Genomic DNA, 18,667 nt, shown 5'->3' with positions numbered 1-18,667 from the left:
AGGGGGACATATTTGGGCCAGTGACTTGGGATTGATGATAATGTAATATAATATAATATAATATAATATAATATAATATAATATAATGTAATGTAATGTAATGTAATGTATTATAATAATTCCTCTGTGTGTGCAGTCGGCCATGCGTGACCTGGTGGACATATTTGGACCGGTGACTGAGGCCCCAGAGGCGCCCCCTAGTGAGGATCCCTGGGACACGCAGCCCTCATGCCCCCTCAACTCAGACCCCTGGGAGTCTGTAGGTGAGGAGTACACACACACACACAAACACACACACACACACACACAAACACGCACACACACAGACACACACACACACACACACACACACACACACACACACACACACACACACACACACACACAGAAACAAAAACAGATACACACACACACACACACACACACACACACACACACACACACACACACACACACACACACACACACACACACACACACACACACACAAGCGCAAACAAACACGCACACACATGTGCATATGCATTTGACTTTCACAGCCCAAAAACGCCTATCAACACTTTTTGTCTGCCTAATGGCCTCCACTTTCATTGCACTTTTACTCTCATTGTCACTCTCATCACTATCACTCTCCTTCTCTCTCCTCCTCAGCGGTGGTCAACTCCAGCACTCCAGTGATGGGAAGCCCCTGGAGTGCCCGCCCCTCATCCAGTAGCCCCTCCCACCCCTGGGGTCGCAAACAATCAGCCTCCGACCCTTGGGAAGCAGCGCCCACGGAAAGCAGCCCCAAGGCTGTCAATCACGCATGGAGAAGCCCGACTAAGAACGGTATTATACATACGCAAGCACGCACGCATCCACCCGTAAAAATAATCAAATTAAATTGCATTTCAAAATGAAGCATTGTTTGTTTGAAAAAATAAATACCTACTGAAATAGCATTACTTCTATCTTTGAAGCATTTGCATGGATAACTAAAATAACTCAACATGAACGGATTAACTTTTGGAGGTCAACTTTGGCGTCAGACGAAAGCCTCAGCCGGTGGAGAATCGACTACCACCCATTATTATTGGGTGGCACCATTTTGATGGCGACACACATACCTGCTCTGATTTAAGATTTTTTAAAATTAATTTAATTTATTGGACTGTGCTGCCCTAACAGGTTATGGACCTGAATGACTACACTATAGGCCACTGTGTTTTATGTGTTCGTTTTTTAATGTAATGCAATGTGCATTTTTATTTGTGGATTGTGGAGAAGTGTTGTGCAAGACAAATTTCTGTGCAAAATGACAATGAGTTTATCTTATCTTATCTTATCTTATCTTATCTTATCTTATCTTATCTCATAATTCCTTTGTAGGTGATCCGTTCTCTGTACAGGAAGAGGAGGAGCCTAAGGAGGAAGTGGAAGGATTTAAAGAGGAAGAGGAGGGGCTTCCAAACCTCTTCAGCCCTCGTGCTGTTAGTCCAGCAGGTAAGAGTTTGTGTGTAACGGAGGCCACGAGTGTATCGTGGAACAACCGTATCTCTTTCATTTCGTGAAGTATTCACGAAAAAAAAAAACTTTAATTTTCGTGGTGCATTCACGTTATTGCCCGTTTTTCGTGGTTGGGCAACGAAACGCTGCCTATTCATTTGAATTGCCCGACTGCTGCCTAGCGACCCACTAGTTTGACGCCCTTTCGGTAGCGTCACATGGTAATCAAACATTTCAAACAAGCAATTTAGGGTTAGGGTTAGGGTTAGTGCCAAAACATACCAAGGCGGAACGGAACGGTCCCTGGACGAACGCGGTCTTCCTGCTTAGTTTTGGCCGGCGTGTTTTTCTCTGCCTTTCACACTGACAGCGTCGGCGTGCGCAGCCAGTCCTATTCAAAACCCTCCCCACAGCCAAAGCTAGCATGTTACTTTGGCATTCATTTGAATGAGACACCGCCGGTCGCCGGCGCGAAAAATACGCTCGAGTTCTATTTTCCAAATGCAGCGCTTCGCGGAGCCGGCTCCCGCGCCGCTGACGCTCGACTACCGCCGGTTGGTGTGTAAGGACAGATATTATATATATATATATGTTTCAATGTATTTTCACCGACACCGGTAAAAAACGCGGCCGCTCCGCGACGCTTTACCGCCCTGGTGTGTAAGACCCTTTAGGTTTAGGGTTAAGGTTAGGGTTAGGTTTAGGGTTAAGTAGGGTAGTAGCGCTTGGATAACCATAGCAGCAGTGGGGCAATTCAAATGAATAGGCAGTGTTTCATTGCCCAACCACGAAAAACGGGCAATAACGTGAATGCACCACGAAAATGAAAGTTATTTTTTTCGTGAATACTTCATGAAATGACAGAGATAGGGCTCCGTGGAAAGTTCGTAAACCTCCCTCCCAAAGCCTCATGCAGTATCGGTAGCGTTGGGCTATCGGACTGGTCCTTTAGCTCAGTGGTATCGTGCTATGCCTCCCATACCCGAACCGATGCATTGACTAGGAGGGGGGGGACTGCGTGGGAACCTTGGTTAAATAATAATGTGTCTGTGTCGGTGTCTGTGTGTCTGTGTGTCTGTGTGTCTTTCTGTCTTTCTATATAGTGTGAGAATAATGACCTCTCTCTCTCTCTCTCTCTCTCTCTCTCTCTCTCTCTCTCTCTCTCTCTCTCTCTCTCCGTCCCTCCATGAGGTTCTGACCCGTTTGGAGACGCGGTGATTGTGGTGGAGCCGGTGCAGGTGCAGGTTCAGGTGCAAGTGAATGGGGAGGTGGATTTCCACGGTAACGAAAACCAGGAGAGAGGAGAAGACAACGAGGAGGAGGAAGAGGAGGAGGACAGCCCCTTGGCCTTTGATCTCACGCGATTGGCCGCGCCACTAGGCTCCTGTGCCACTTCGCCGATCCTGATTAGTCAGTCGGGACACGCCTCTCCCCGCCCATGTCGCACCCCTGAGGCCTTCCTGGGCGCCACTGCTGCCTCATTGGTCAACCTGGAAACCCTCATACCCGCCAACCCGCCCACAACCAGCAACAACCCCTTCCTGGCCGGTGAGAGAGAGAGAGAGAGAGAGAGAGATAGAGAGAGAGAGAGTGTTTGTTACTTACCTTGATTTCGGCCTCTGAGTAGTTGTGCACGATGTTCTTCACCTGCCGACGCAGTGCTGATGTCATCATGGTGGCAGCCTGAGTGTGTGTGTGACCACTTAGTGTGTGTGTGTGCGCATGTGTGTGCGTGTGTGTGTGTATCAGAGAGAGAGTCCCGAGGAGTGTGTATTGGAGAGGGTGTTACAATTTATCCGAAACGGCCAGTGAAAATGAGTGAGAGAGAGAGACAGACAGACAGACAGACAGACAGAGAGAGAGAGAGAGAGAGAGAGAGAGAGAATGTGTGTGCGCCCAGGTTTGTCTGTGTTAATTGTAGGGGTATTGTGAGAGGCTTATGATACCATATCAGTGTGGTTGTTTTGTGGACTAGCGTTATTGCTATTGCGTTGTCTTATGGTAGAGAGTTTTTGTCTACGGCCGTTTTGTCCTGTTACAATACGTCCTTTACATTCTCTCTCTTTCTCTCTCTCTCTCTCTCTCTCTCTCTCTCTCTCTCTCTCTCTCTCTCTCTCTCTCTCTCTCTCTCTCTCTCTCTCTCTCTCTCTCTCTCACCATCCGCAGCTCTCAGCACTCCTTCCCCCACCAATCCCTTCCACTGTGGTGAGCCGCGTCTCACCCTGAACCAGCTTCGACCCGGCTCCACCTCGCCTCTACCTCCATACCTCCACAACCACCACTCCTCGGTAAGCCTCTTCATATTTGTATTAATATGAACTATATTTTATTATTAATGATAAAATAATGTAAGTGTTGGATTTTGGTTCTACCTCCCCTCTACCTCCATACATCCACAATAACCACTCCTCGGTAAGCCTCCTTCATAGTTTTATTACCTACGCCAAGGAGGGTATGTTTTTGGTTGCGATGGTTTTTCTGTCTGTCTGTTTTGTCTGGGTGTCTGTCGGTTTGTTTGTCAGCATGATAAGTCAAAAATGTATGAACGGATTTCGATGATACTTTCCGGAGTTGTTGGAAATGGGGGTGATCTGGATCACGAACCGGGACCAGGATTCAAAAACAAAAAATTCTTCACAATTGCTTGCCTAAAAATCTAGACGCCCCTAGAGACCACAGAATTGCGGGACAGGGCGAATTTGGATATTACAGTTTCTAGCTCCGCAGAAAGAAGGCAGGAAGACTTAAAATGAAAAAAGGGTGAACATAGTCAAATGTTCCATCAAACAGATTTGTTGGCAGAGGTCTGCACTCTCAGACTGCATGATAGTAACTATATTTTATTCATTGTAAAATAATGTAAGTATTGGAATTCTCCTCTAACTCCATACATCCACAGTCACCACTTCTCTGTGAATGTTTTTTCATCTGCCAGACTGTAGTGTATTAATTATTAAATATTGTGATGTCAAGTTGTCATAAGAAAGACATCCCAAACAATACCAGATGGACAGTAAAAAGTGACACAATTTACCGCACGACAATTAATGACAGCAGTCATTCACATTCATGACAGTCCTATGAAGGGGGGTGTCGGGGAAAGTGTTACATATAAGGTCATTCCTTTATAATATAACTCACATTAATGTATTGTTAATGTTTACTGTTTCTTTGAAAAATGTGTTTTATTGATGTACTAATGTTACCCCCCCCCCCCTCTCTCTCTCTTTCTCTCTGCATGTCTGTCTCTTTCTTTATACGTATCTCTCTCTCTCTCTCTCTCTCTCTCTCTCTCTTGCTACCTTTCCTTTACCCCAATTAACATCAGCACCACCTCCGTCACTGCCCGACAGCACCTGCTGTCTATTATATCCTAGCTAGAAAATGTGACTTGTGAATTGATTGCTGTATGAATACTGACTTCCTCTCTCTCTCTCTCTCTTTGTCTTTCCCTCCCCACCTTCCCTTTATCCCCATCAGCACCATTCCTCCTCCTCCACCCCCACACCCTCCTCTTCCTCCGCCCTGCCCTACAGCGCCTCTTTGCCCCTGCCTGTGCCCCGCCACGCGGCCGCTGCCCCCACCCTGCCCTCCTCCTACACCCAGTTGCCCCCTCAGGGGCAGGGCGGCCTCCTGGACCTGCCCTCTAACCTGCCCCAGCCTCTGTTGCCCCTCTCCACCTCCCCTGCCCCTCTGCACAGTCAGCAGCCACAACACCTGCACCATCACCATCACCAACAACAGCAGCAGCAATTCCATCACCAGCAACAGCAACAACAACAGCAGCAGCAGCAGCAGCAGCATCCATTCCATCACCAACAGCAACCGCATCAGCAGCAGCATCAGCATCAGCATCAGCATCACTACCAGCAGCATCCGCATCAGCACCAGTACCAGGTGCCGCTACACCACCAGCGCTACTCCCCCCAGCCTCGCCATGTCCTGCAGCCCCAGAGCCACAGCCACAATCCCTTCCTGTGAGAGGACACATGGGTGGGGGGTCAGGGTTTAGATGGGGGATAGATTAAGGTAGCGTCTACTCCCAACTACTGTTTGTAATTCATTTCTGACTACCTTTGATCAGACTGCCTTTTTTTTGACGTCTGAGGTACTGTGCTGCCCTTGGAGTCAATATGTGACGTGCGCGTCAAAGGCGCCCTCTTGTGGCAGCATAACTTCACTGACGGTTAGTTTTACTGAAAGGTTTAGGTTTAGGCCATGTAGTCAACACGTGACTTGGAAGGTATACCCTTAACTCATTGGCTGCCTTGGCCGTCGAATGACGTTATTTCAAATAGTGACGCCCCCTACCTTCGACGTCGTTCGCCGACAATTGCGTTTTTTTACAGCCAGGCCTCGAGGACGGTCTGACCTATCTTCTGTATGAATTTCAAGCCTATAGGCATTTTCTAACTGTTCCTGTAGGTGGCAGAAGTGTCCTTAGGAACAGTCAAGGCAGGGCTTTAGCTCAGAGCAAGATGAAATGTCAAGACAAAAACACCCCTTTTTTACTATTATAATATAATCTCAAAAGTAGCATAGCAAAATCATTTTTGAAAGTAAAGCACCTGTGACAGTAGTCTACTTTCTTGCCCTCTGATTTTAACACAGGTAGGCTACTGATTTTAGTGTCAGACCCTGACCAAAAAAAAACCTTCCTCTCATGACCAAAATACAATCCCCTGTTGCTATCTAGCTAGAAGGCATTGTAGCTAACTTGCCCAAAATACACCATGAGATGATCTGTGTGGCAACCTTTCATTTTGGATAATGTGATCAGCCTACACAACATCAGGATGTTGCTTACAAAATATCATCTAACAGGGGACTAGTGGTGATGTGTCCCAACAATGACCTCCTTGGTCCCAACTGAGGTAACTTGGGTATAAAGTTTGCTACGCTAGCTAGCTAGCTAGCACGAAATCGCTAACAACTTACAACTAAGCCTAAATAAAGGAGCCTTGGTAAGTCAACTATTTTTTACTCAATCCACAGTTATTTTTATGGATCTGTATAGTATGATCAGCTTACTGTATCATCAAAAAAGACAGGGGGGTTGCAGATTCTTGGAACAGAGTAGCCTTTGTGTCTGGTCAGATGCATTCAGCTCACATTAGAAAGCATTGCACTTAGCCTCAGACCAGCTAGCATTCACCACTCCAATCGGCTTGTGAAATGTTGGATGTGTGATCAGTACTTCATCAAAAGAAAATTCATTGAACAATATATGACAAGATCACTATAGCAGAACCATGATGACAGTAATCATCAATCTGCAAATTGTCCGCTCTGCCAAAGAAGCTGCAGTAAGCTACGCTAAGCGGTGCTGCCTGCCTACCTGCCTCCCTCCCCACAACCACAAGACACAACACGGTACTATTTCTGGAGGAAATAAACCAGCTGTGATTCGTTCTCCAACGAGGGGAGAGGGAGAGGGAGAGGGAGAGGGAGAGGTAGGGAGTTACCGGAGTTACCGGAGTTAGGGGCAACTGCTGTCATGATCCATGCTGCGCGCCAGCAACTAAACCAAAACACCCTTGTTTTCGAGTCCCCCCGTTATATTTCAGTATATTAGGTTGAAAAGGTCATACAAATGATCTTTTTGTTCAGGCTACAGATGACAGAAGACTGTGTAATAGCAGCTGATAGGTTTGGAGTTGTTAGGACGATGCCATTACGGGCAAAAACGTTTGCAGTTATAGTTCTACTTCAAATGGCGTTTTCTCAGCTTTTTGGCTGGAAAGCAGCATTTTGGCGAATTCCACTTAATTTCAACAGATGATTATGAAAGAACAGAAAGGGGTAGAGAGACACCGTTTTTTTCTGATGACAGATGAGCGTCTAATCTGTGTTTTGATAGGTATGGTGTTGACATAGACACAGAACTCAATTTTCTGTGAGCCTCCAAAAAACACCCAAAATGCTGAAAAATGGCTGGCACTCCGAGGTACTCTTTTATGAAAATGGCTGGCAGCCAATGAGTTAAAGTAAAAAAATGCAGTCTGGTCAAAGGTCTGGTCAAAGTCAGAAATTGACTAGTTGCGGTGAGACTGTGTTGGGTTTAGGTAGGTGTAGAGCCACAACGCTTTCCTATGAGATCAAGCATCAGACGAGATGAGACACATCAAGCAAGTCGTTTTTGGTGTGGACGGCGGAGACATGTCCATCCATACCACTTTCGCGATGAACCTAGTGATATAATAATGCAAAAAAAATACCCGCACACCCGGACAATTTGCCCTATCGATGTCCCCACCACTTTCCAAGCCAAATCTATACCTTTGGGCGCATACTGTATGTCAGGGGGTGGGTCAGGGTTATGGTTGGTTACGGTTTTAAGGCTGGTAAGGTGAGTTAGATCTAAAAAGAGAGATGTGGTTTATTGTCACGGTTAGGAGGGGTAGCATGACATGGGTTATGAGAAGTTCTAAAACGCCCAAAGTTTGTCAGAGGGCACGCTCAACTTCTGGGATAAAATGAATGACTTTGGGGTTAAGGTATCAACTTAAAGAAGAAAAATCCTTACTCATGTACCACGCACTGATGATGGCTTAAGAGCTGAAACGTGTCTGCTTGTGGACATGGTGGTAATCTATAATTAAACAATGAGACGTAGCTTGTGAGTGCGGATTTTTCTTCTTTAAGTTCTAAAAGGCCACCAGCATTTATCTTCCCAGCCTTGACATGTTCTGCAACCCCAGTTCCTCAGCCACAGCCCATTCCTCTGATGGGGCGCATTAACATGGGCCGGGGGTGTCAGGGTTCATGTTAGGACCTTAAGGCTAGATGGGGCTATGGTTAGATGAATGTGAGTTAGGGTGACAAGGATCAGAATTCATAGAAGAATTACAAATACAGAGCTTGGCGTCTGAATTTAGACTGGGGAACATGATTATGGTACTTTTTGATATACGATTGATATTGACCATGTTTATCAGGTATATTGCCACTATCAATTGGTGACAAGTCAGTACGCACATTATCCTGTAGGTGGCGGCTATGAAAAATATCAGGATACAGACACAAGATGGCAGCATCCAGGGTTGGGACACACCAAAAGGCTGAATGCAGTTTCTATTTCAGGTGGCCCTCTGTCTGGATTTCGTCATCCAAGTTCCAGTTTTTACTACCTGTTAACAACGTCTGAGTGTCCATCACATTATCTAGCTTCCAGTTCCAGTGCTTGTGGCCTAGTGATTCACATAGACTCTGTGGAGAAAACAATACAGTTTTCCCGCTGTCAGCCCAGGCCCAACAACTTTTGGGGGAACTTTTGTCCATTCAACATCCTACTTGCAAATGAGAAAATGATTTTTAATGATTTTTTTTTTTGCTCTGAGATACTGAATAAACCTTCATCCGCCAATGGCATTTTACCAACTGCATCTCGAGGCCAGAAGGACAAAGCTTGGACGGGAGGTAGGATGACGTGAGGGACACTCAAACGTTGTAAACAGGCCACAAAAACTTGATCTTGAATAATGAAATCCGGACAGATCTGAGAGATGGTCACCCTACATCTGGGGCTCATATCTATGGGGGAGGTTGGACTTTGGGTGTACTGTAGATGTAAAGGCAGTGCAATCCAGAAAAGGAGTCAGGATTAGGAATATGGGTTGAACAATCTGAATTAGCAATTAGGAATATGGGTGTAGGCTTGACTCTGGATCTGGGTTGCCATTTGGGTATTGCATTGCAACCAAGTAAGTACCTCACTTAGATAGCAACGATGCAGCCAAGAAACGCACCCCAACAGATCAACCGTATCACGCACCAGTCGTAAAGTCTTCACGAAAAAAATGGGGGAATTTCTGGGGGAAATTATGTACAAGGACGTGGTGAATTCACGATATTGCCCGTGTTTCGTGGTTGATTTACGGTTTCAGTCTCGTGGTTGATTTACGATATGCATTGAAAACTACGTGGTTGATTTACGATATGCATGCGTTGGCATTTGCGTTGGCATTTTTGCACAGGGGCGGGGACCGGCCGCGACAGAACCAGAACCAGGGAACGGCAGCTTTTGTGATATGCACCGGAATTCTCATCCGCCTTGTACAGGGTACAGTGGGGTAAATCAAATATAGCCTACCTGTGTAACAATTCGGTTCCTGCCGTACAGTGGGGTAAATCAAATATGGCCTACCTGTGTAACAATTTTGTGATATGCACCGGAATTCTCATCCGCCTTGTACAGGGTACAGTGGGGTAAATCAAATATAGCCTACCTGTGTAACAATTCGGTTCCTGCCGTACAGTGGGGTAAATCAAATATAGCCTACCTGTGTAATAAATATTATTGAATAAATAAGTAGCCCCTCGTGCCTTCTTTATTGGAATGCGGAGGTAGGTGCAATGAAAATATCGGAGTGAGGAGTTAGGTGCAATGAAAAGCGAAAACATTTTATTATTGCCCGTGTTTCGTGGTTGATTTAAGATTTGAGTCTCGTGGTGGATTTACGATATGAATGCGTTGGCATTTGAAAACTACGTGGTTGATTTACGATATGCATGCATGTAGTCTACAACTAAAACGTGTTTTGGCAGCTGATGAATGGCAGCGCATCTTCCTGATTTCCACCTTCTGTTTAAAATGACACGGGGAGTGACATGAAGCCGCCCACCGATTTAAAACACCGCTGGTGATTAGGCTACACTCCTGCCCGTAGGCTATCTTTGAATTTACACTCCTGCCCGTATCCGTATCCACATGCATATGTAGCCTACTGCGTCAGGGCGGTGGGTCCCAGACGCTGATGCTACTGATGCTGATGCACCACTCCTACTCACCTTTTCTCTGAAAGATGCTGATGTAGGCCTAGTCACCACCTTGCCCAGTGGTTTTCAAAGTGTGTGTGTCACAAAGTGTTGATTAAATGGTCTCTCTTAACACTACTCTTACTGTATTATTATAAGGCACTCTAGAATGGTGCAAGAGCTCCCATTCATTTTCAATGGGCGGTATTTTCAATGGGACTATTATTGTATAGGTAGGTTTGATACCTCACTACATCTCCATCCAGAAGAATTGACCAGGATTATTACAGACACGGTATACACTAACATTTAATGTGCATTTACCACTGATATTATAGAAGAAACTCACACGATTTCAAGTATTTATTTACAGTATTTATTTACACACACACACACACACACACACACACACACACATGCGCGTGCACAGATTTTGGGGGGCAGGTGCATTGTTTAAAAAAAACACACACAAAAAAAACAAATAAGCTTTGAATAATAATAATAATAACACTATAATGATAGTAATAAAAACAAAAGAAATCAACACAAAAACAACTAAAATGTGCCTTACACACACACACACACACACACACACACACACACACACACACACACACACACACACACACACACATGCGCGTGCACAGATTTTGGGGGGCAGGTGCATTGTTTAAAAAAAACACACACAAAAAAACAAATAAGCTTTGAATAATAATAATAATAACACTATAATGATAGTAATAAAAAACAAAAAAAACCCAACACAAAAACAACTAAAATGTGCCTTACACACACACACACACACACACACACACACACACACACACACACACACACACACACACACACACATGCGCGTGCACAGATTTTGGGGGGCAGGTGCATTGTTTAAAAAAATCACACACAAAAAAACAAATAAGCTTTGAATAATAATAATAATAACACTATAATGATAGTAATAAAAACAAAAGAAATCAACACAAAAACAACTAAAATGTGCCTCACGGTAGCCAGACTGAGCCCTCCTTGTGAATCAGGTCTGGAGTAAAGTACTTGGTAAATGTTAAAGGGACACTGTGCAGGAAATGGTCAAAAAAGGTACTGCAACTATGCTGCTCATTGAAACTGGGCTGCATATTGCCAAATTTGGTCTTTACATGAAAGTGTACTAAGTAATAAACAAATATTTTCTAGTATGGTCCGAGTGCAGTCATTTTTGCAGCTGAAAGTGGCTATTTTTGGAAATTCAAAATGGCGGACTATGTTGAAGATCCCTTTTTCATGTATGAAAAGTGCAATTTTTCCAGTCATAATGAATACTTAGAATTTGATGGTGGTTGTGTACTCATGAAAAAGGTAACATTAGTGAAAGGGCAGCATGAATTCTGGAAATAGATTTGAATGTCGATGATAATCAGGCCAGCGTCATGGTGCCTCCCTTCATGGCGAGTGCTGGGGAGCTTTGAGGTCACTGAGAGAGAGAATTGTAAACATTAGACAGCTCTGTAGTTTTTCATTTCTACCAAATCTATAATTGTTAATTTGTACCACAATTGCATGTGAATATATATGTGGAGACAGCAACATGACAGCAGGGAATCTGGCCTTTTCCGCTGGAAAATACTGGTGTAGCTGGGCCATTCATGTCAACACAGTAATTTGCAAGTCGCTCACCCATTTGCAAGTAAGGTTGTTATGACACCCGGTCGCTTTCAGCCATTAAGTGCACTTAGAGCTGTTACTCAACACACTGCTACTATTTCACACATTTTAAACGTTGCCATTTTGCAGGAAGAGGAGCACCAGTTTCATTTCTCAACATTTGAAACAAAACTGTAAACAAAATTAATTGTGACCAGTTGATAATGGTTAATTATGTCCCTTTAAATGACTGTGATTGATGTTGAGGTTTATTTTTAGTTTAGTTTTCAAGTTGTACTCGTACATACATAGTGACATGTACATACATAGTGTAAGTAGTAAAGAAAAAAAATCTGGTTCAAAGCCTTGGATACTGTAGATGTAACATCAATGAAACATGCAACATAATTACCTTAAACTGTCTGCCAGGTTGGAGCGAAATCCTTCCCGCTGAAAAAGAGTTTGTTAACAGTTCATTAACTAGGTCACAAGTAGGGTACAAGTGCTATCGTAACAGTAATTTGCTGTGTAGTACTTACCATTCTGGGCATGGTTCCCATTTCAGAAGTCTTTGGAACACTCCCTGTGAAGGGAATACAATTATGTAATTTGTAGTTTGTAAAAGTGTGACAGTGACGACCCTACTCGTTGGCGCCCTTTTAATGTCTGAAATAAGAATTGTGGGCGGGTCCAGATTTTGGTCCAGGATCGGCCCGTCTTTTTGCCTGACACAAATTTGTTTTTTTTTTTAAACTGCATAATTGAACTATGTTTCATGAGTATTTTGGACATTTTAACACATTGACTAACTCATGTGTTGGCTCCCATAGCGTGAAAACACGTTTTTTTTTTAGCTTTTTGTAGTGGATTGATAACATCTGATTTAATCTAATTAGTGAACATCTAATGAACCGAACTGACATGGATCATAAAAAACACCTACAGTGGAAATTTCCCATCACTAATATGGACCCTGACTGCATGTGGGCATTTGTGGATACTATGGACCTTTGCATTTTATGGAAGATCGTGAGGTTTCCCTCACAATGATGAACACTGGAGGAGAGCCAGCTGGAGAACGGCTTGGGAGATTGAGCTGTCCGTCAATGAAGACATGTGCTTGGGTTTGCTTGGAGATCTCAGGTATGTTTGGTCACCCCCTCACACCACATCCATGCACTTAGTATCATACATTACTGACTACCACGTTTAATGCACACATAATGTTAGGAGAGTTAACAGGGAGAGAGTTAACCTTCGTAATAAGTTAACCTAAGCGCTGGGGTGGGGAAGGGGCTGCTGAACTGTCTACAAGCTGTCGTGCCGGGACGTAGGCAGTAGGTATCCATTGCGTGCGGCCAGCCGCTTTGGGAACTGTAGGTAAGTTGCATTTGGGTAGGCTATTGCGCGTGTTATCGTTGAATTAAGTAATCGACGAGCCACCTCTCCTGAGGTCTCGCTCCGGAAGTTCCACATGTAAGGTAGTTAGTTGCCCCTGACTAACTCCTAACTTTTATGTGTGCATTAACGTGTCAGTATGAGTGTACGATCTAAATGTATGCATGTCTGTAGGGAGAGAACACAGCGTTTACCTCGGGTCCAAGCGTTCAAGCGACAGCTGGGCCACCACAATCTCCAGGCCCTCGGTAGGCGACCAATGCAAGCCCAGCGCTTCTTCTCATGCGCTCCTCTTCAGTGTTCAGAGTTCGCGAGGAAAACCCCACGTATAGTTCTTAAAATCCAAAAGTCTTCATATCTTCAACAAGTTGTGCGAGACAGTCTTTAAATATCCGGTGAGTCCTAACAAACCTCTCGGCAGGTGTTTTCTCCAATTGCCTGCTCACGGCCTAGCAGGCCCGGCGGCTAGCACGCGAGAGCCACCTCTCCTGAGGTCTCGCTCCGGAAGTTCCCCGTGACCTCTGAACCCCTACCTTTTATAGGTAACCAGTTGTGTCTCCCCCGTGTGATGTGGATATGATAGTGGGCTGTACTGTTCTGTGCACCTACTGACCCTTTACATCGTAACAGTCCTTCCCCCCTCAAACCATGTTTTTTAATAAAAAAAACATTTTTATCTTTACCTCTTTTTTTTAAAATACATTTTCTCATCTTTTATCCTTTTTTTTTCCACTCTACACATTTTCCTCTTTTCTAAAATCAAATACACATTATTTACATCATTTTCCAAAACTCACAGACCAAACAGACATAATGGACGCCAAAACACATGTCAAAACCAAAAGTCAAAAGGCACCCCGGCAGCTCACAGGACAGTCCTCAAAAATAGTAATTATGGCCAGTAATCACAGCTACTGAGGTCTCAAGTCACCCCAAAGACCCACCAAAGTATGCCATGGTCGTGCCTGGCACCAGGCTTCGGTATGCCAGTGTTAGCTGGGACCGTGAGCTGGGATGATGTGCTGTGCTTCGTTTGTTTGACAGTGTAAAGGGGGCTCGAGCCGTAATAATGTGAACGAGAGTAGAGCTGGCATCTGGGGGCTAAGCAATGAGTTAGCTGTGTTCGTTCATGTTTCAGGGGTAAGTCTGCTGTATGGTTCTGCTGCGTAATTTGCTGTTGCCGCGCTGGTATTTTCATTCATTTTGATTGGAGTGGCTAGAGAGGACGTAGGAAAATGTCGAAATTTGATGCGGAAGCGTTTATGTTAGAGAAGGTGACGCGACTTCGGTTGCTGAGTCTTCCGAAACCAGATGTGCGCGCAGTAGTTGACTTTTGTGGGGTAAAGGTATCACTTGAGGCAAGGAAACCTGAGCTCATGGATGTGTTGTTAATGTGGCTTGGGGTAGAAGCAAGTGATAAAGAGTCAGATGCTATAAACTTACACGACGAAGAAATGTTACAACTGCAGCGAAGCGTAGAGCGGACGAGGCGAGAAATTGAAATGATGCAGAAACGGAATGAACTGCTGGACAGCGAGAGAGTTAAAGTTCTCCCTCAGAAACATTCGGTGTTATCTTTGGGCTCTCCCGCACAGCTGGTGCGCCGTTTGCATGTGAGAGAGGTAGAGGAGGAGGCTGACATGGAAACAGTGGATTTGGCGGATACCATTTTTGCCGATGTAACTTTAGGTGAACCCTGTAGCAACGATGTTACTGTTATTGGGGCTGGTGTAGCTGATCATACGGATGACAATCGAGGTTTGAATATTGTGTCTGATTTGCAGCGCAGGGCCACTAGTGTCAGCGAGGTGACAGAGGGCTGTGAAGACTCTGATCGGGACACGATTAGTTTGTGCAATACTTTTCTGGCCTTTGGTGACACTGAAGATCCTATGAATGTCCAGGAGAGGGACAGTGAATTGGGTGATGCCTTTTGTGCCTTTGGGGAAGCTGAAGTTCTTGGTAATGTTCAGACAGACGATGAAATTGTCGACCTTTGGGATACTTTCTTTGCTTTTTGTGAATCAGATGTTTGTGATACTCAGAAGGATAATGGACATGTGCAGTTAAGAGGGGCAGCTCTTGATTCACCTGTTAATGACGATAATGAACTGGAAGGGAACCTACGTCATGTGTCTGAGAAGCAAGCTGGTGGGGCAGTGTTTGTGGTGCGGTATCCACACAGGCTCTCACCAGGTTCTTTTGCAATAGTTGAGGAGTGGACCCTCTTGGCTGTGTTGGCGGGGAATGGTCAGAGATGGTTTGGCTGGGGCCTTGTGCTTCCGGTGTATAGCCAGGCCATTATGCATGGTGCGTTGTCTTACCTGCGAGGGGGCATGCCGAAGCCTGGTGCCAGGCACGACCATGGCATACTTTGGTGGGTCTTTGGGGTGACTTGAGACCTCAGTAGCTATGATTACTGGCCATAATTACTATTTTTGAGGACTGTCCTGTGAGCTGCCGGGGTGCCTTTTGACTTTTGGTTTTGACATGTGTTTTGGCGTCCATTATGTCTGTTTGGTCGGTGAGTTTTAGAAAATGATGTAAATAATATGTATTTGATTTTAGAAAAGAGGAAAACGTGTAGAGTTGAAAAAAAAGGATAAAAGATGAGAAAATGTATTTAAAAAAAAGAGAGGTATAAAAGATAAAAATGTTTTTTTTATTAAAAAAAAACATGGTTTGAGGGGGGAAGGACTGTTACGATGTAAAGGGTCAGTAGGTGCACAGAACAGTACAGCCCACTATCATATCCACATCACACGGGGGAGACGCAACTGGTTACCTATAAAAGGTAGGGGTTCAGAGGTCACGGGGAACTTCCGGAGCGAGACCTCAGGAGAGGTGGCTCTCGCGTGCTAGCCGCCGGGCCTGCTAGGCCTTGAGCAGGCAATTGGAGAAAACACCTGCCGAGAGGTTTGTTAGGACTCACCGGATATTTAGAGACTGTCTCGCACACCCAGTTGAAGAGATTGAAGACTTTTGGATTTTAAGGACTATACGTGGGGCTTTCCTCACAAACTCTGAACACTGAAGAGGAGCGCATGAGAAGAAGCGCTGGGCTTGCATTGGTCGCCTACCGAGGGCCTGGAGATTGTGGTGGCCCAGCTGTCGCGTGAACGCTCGGACCAGAGGTAAACGCTGTGTTCTCTCCCTACAGACATGCATACATTTAGATCGTACACTCATACTGACACGTTAATGCATACATAAAAGTGAGGAGTTAGATAGGGGCAACTAACTACCTTACATGTGGCCAACAACGACAATCGACATTGGAACCGTGGAGCGATCATTGTCAGGAGATGGACCAGCTGTTTTTTGGCCTTGGGATGTGCAGGGGAGTGGTAAGAGAATTGTTCATTTATTCTGTTTTAGGCTACTCAAGTGTTTTTTTTTGTCATTCAAACATTTAAGTGACACCATTACAAATCTTGAAACTGCCAGTTTTCAATTACATACTGACAATTACCACATGGAAAAGTGACAGGGGGTGGGGGCCATCAAGGGTGTTACAGGCCCATCTAATTAGTATTCAAACAACAGAAACTGGATTAATTTACTAGTACTTTTTCACACTTGTAAGGAAACAACAATGCTGTTAATATGTCTGTACTCTACTCTACTCTACTCTTTGCCTTTCAGTCAGACTTGAGGACAAGCATGCCTACTTTGTGGCCTCGATGCGCAGGAAGCGCTTGGAAGAAGAGAAAGGCATCCTCGTGAAGGAGATGGAACAGCACACTACATCACTGAAAAGATTGATGTCTTGTCTAGAAGCAAAGATGTCATCGGCAGGTAAGTTGCAATTGTCAAACCTACTGTATATGTACCATCAAATAAAAAAATGAGAATTTTGCTTTCTTTGACATTTATCTGCACTGTTCAACTTGGAGGTTGTATTCTGACATGCCATGTGTTTGTCGTCGTATTTTTGATGTTGCATCTGCAGAGTCACAAAATGAGGGCCTTTCTGCCTTCTGTCGAAGACGGCTTCATGACCTGACAATCGTCCATCTTTCTGCTGTGGCAAGCTACAGGGCTGTTTTAAGCCCACAGGGGACCAATAGGCCATCTTGTGAGGAAGGGCAGGGAGATGACGGGAATGAGGACGATGTACACAGCAGTGATTTCTCATACACCAGTGATGAGGAAGAAACGGAGTGTAGGTACGGTGTAGAGAAACAAACATTGCATGGGAAAAACACAATGTCCAACTTACTTTGTTTTACCTCACAGAGTGTGAAGGGGCATGCTAATGTATCCCTTAGCTACTAATCTTTCCCTAATCCATTTTCTGTCTTTGTCATCTTTCTAGTTCTTTAATCTGAGACGGTTTGGAATCATCAATCATCATTCCTTGGTAAGTGTTTTGAAAGAATACTTTGAATACCAATGTTTGATATCTTCTGTAATTACTGTAGTATGTATATAAAAGAAGTGAGTACATTTCTCACTTGTCTGCATTTTTGTAAGTGTTTCTTTAAATGGGACATTTCTTAAAATGATATTGACACAAGGAACATTAGACAGCATGAAGTTATAACTGCTGTATATTTACTTATTATCCCTATTCCCTCCATCATCTCCTCCAAGACACCCGCAGCTGTCTCCTTTCTCCTGCTTTCTCCAACACACCAACAGCCTCTCTCTGTCCTGCTCTCCTCTGTCTCCTCCATCCTGATCTCCAGTGCAGCAGCAGTGCCATCCATGTCACCCCCAGCAGCAGCACTGGCATTCATGCCCTCAGTAGCACCCAGGACAGAAAACACAACATTTAAATTAAACTGTTAAAAAACTCTGTTAAGCTATTGCCATTCCACCAAGAACTAAGTGATTGCTGTGAGTTATTCAGCCAGTGGAATGTGCTGTGTGTGTGTATGTGTGTGTGTGTGTGTGGGGGGGGGGGGGGACTTTTTTTTGTTTTGTTCCACTGCTGCATGTGTATGTTTGTGTTGTAAATAAATACTTGAATGTTTGAACATGCCTCTCGTGTGAGTTTCTTTACTTGGTAGGTTCTTGCATATGAAATGTATAGTGTGTCTTTAATAGCCTAATATTCATAGTCAATTCTTCTATCCCATTTAAAGGCTTAAACATTACATTATGAATTGCCGGTATTACTTTTCAAGGTTAAAGTCCCTCTAGCAATGCTTGGGGTTAGGTGTCCTGCTCAACGGCACTTCAGCCATGGATGGAGGTGTAGGGAGAGGTTAGGGTGGGATTAAAACCTACAACCCCATAGATAGAAAGAACACATAAAATAATACAGTAATCAACACTTTGTGACCCCCCCCCCCCCCCCCCCCCCCCCCCCCCCCACCCCCCCCCCCCCCCCCGCCCCCCCCCCCCCCCCCCCCCACACACACACACACACACACACACA

The 18,667-nt window shown here is 44.7% G+C and overlaps 1 protein-coding gene and 2 long non-coding RNA genes across 3 annotated transcripts in view; 2 read left to right on the top strand and 1 right to left on the bottom strand.

Annotated features, from left to right (window-relative positions):
• Positions 1-5,466, top strand: part of epn3b (epsin 3b) — a 15,408-nt gene extending 9,942 nt beyond the window's left edge. Inside the window, exons 9-14 of the mRNA XM_063210094.1 lie at positions 137-263; positions 652-828; positions 1,369-1,482; positions 2,866-3,033; positions 3,652-3,748; positions 4,986-5,466. Of these exons, the coding sequence (XP_063066164.1) occupies positions 137-263; positions 652-828; positions 1,369-1,482; positions 2,866-3,033; positions 3,652-3,748; positions 4,986-5,466 (1,164 nt within the window). The remainder of the gene's footprint in view (positions 1-136; positions 264-651; positions 829-1,368; positions 1,483-2,865; positions 3,034-3,651; positions 3,749-4,985) is intronic.
• Positions 5,467-11,068: 5,602 nt separating this feature from the next.
• LOC134439449 (uncharacterized) lies at positions 11,069-12,467 on the bottom strand. Its single transcript, XR_010032772.1, has 3 exons — positions 12,423-12,467; positions 12,296-12,333; positions 11,069-11,713 (listed from the first exon to the last, which is right to left on the bottom strand). It is a non-coding gene; the product is annotated as an uncharacterized LOC134439449 (long non-coding RNA).
• Positions 12,468-16,536: 4,069 nt separating this feature from the next.
• LOC134439371 (uncharacterized) lies at positions 16,537-18,189 on the top strand. Its single transcript, XR_010032750.1, has 5 exons — positions 16,537-16,628; positions 16,927-17,079; positions 17,234-17,450; positions 17,600-17,644; positions 17,878-18,189. It is a non-coding gene; the product is annotated as an uncharacterized LOC134439371 (long non-coding RNA).
• Positions 18,190-18,667: the final 478 nt, after the last annotated feature.

The sequence above is a fragment of the Engraulis encrasicolus genome, chromosome 1 (assembly GCF_034702125.1).
Source record: "Engraulis encrasicolus isolate BLACKSEA-1 chromosome 1, IST_EnEncr_1.0, whole genome shotgun sequence".
Lineage (NCBI taxonomy): Eukaryota > Metazoa > Chordata > Actinopteri > Clupeiformes > Engraulidae > Engraulis > Engraulis encrasicolus.
This window is presented reverse-complemented; position numbering and strand designations above follow the sequence as displayed.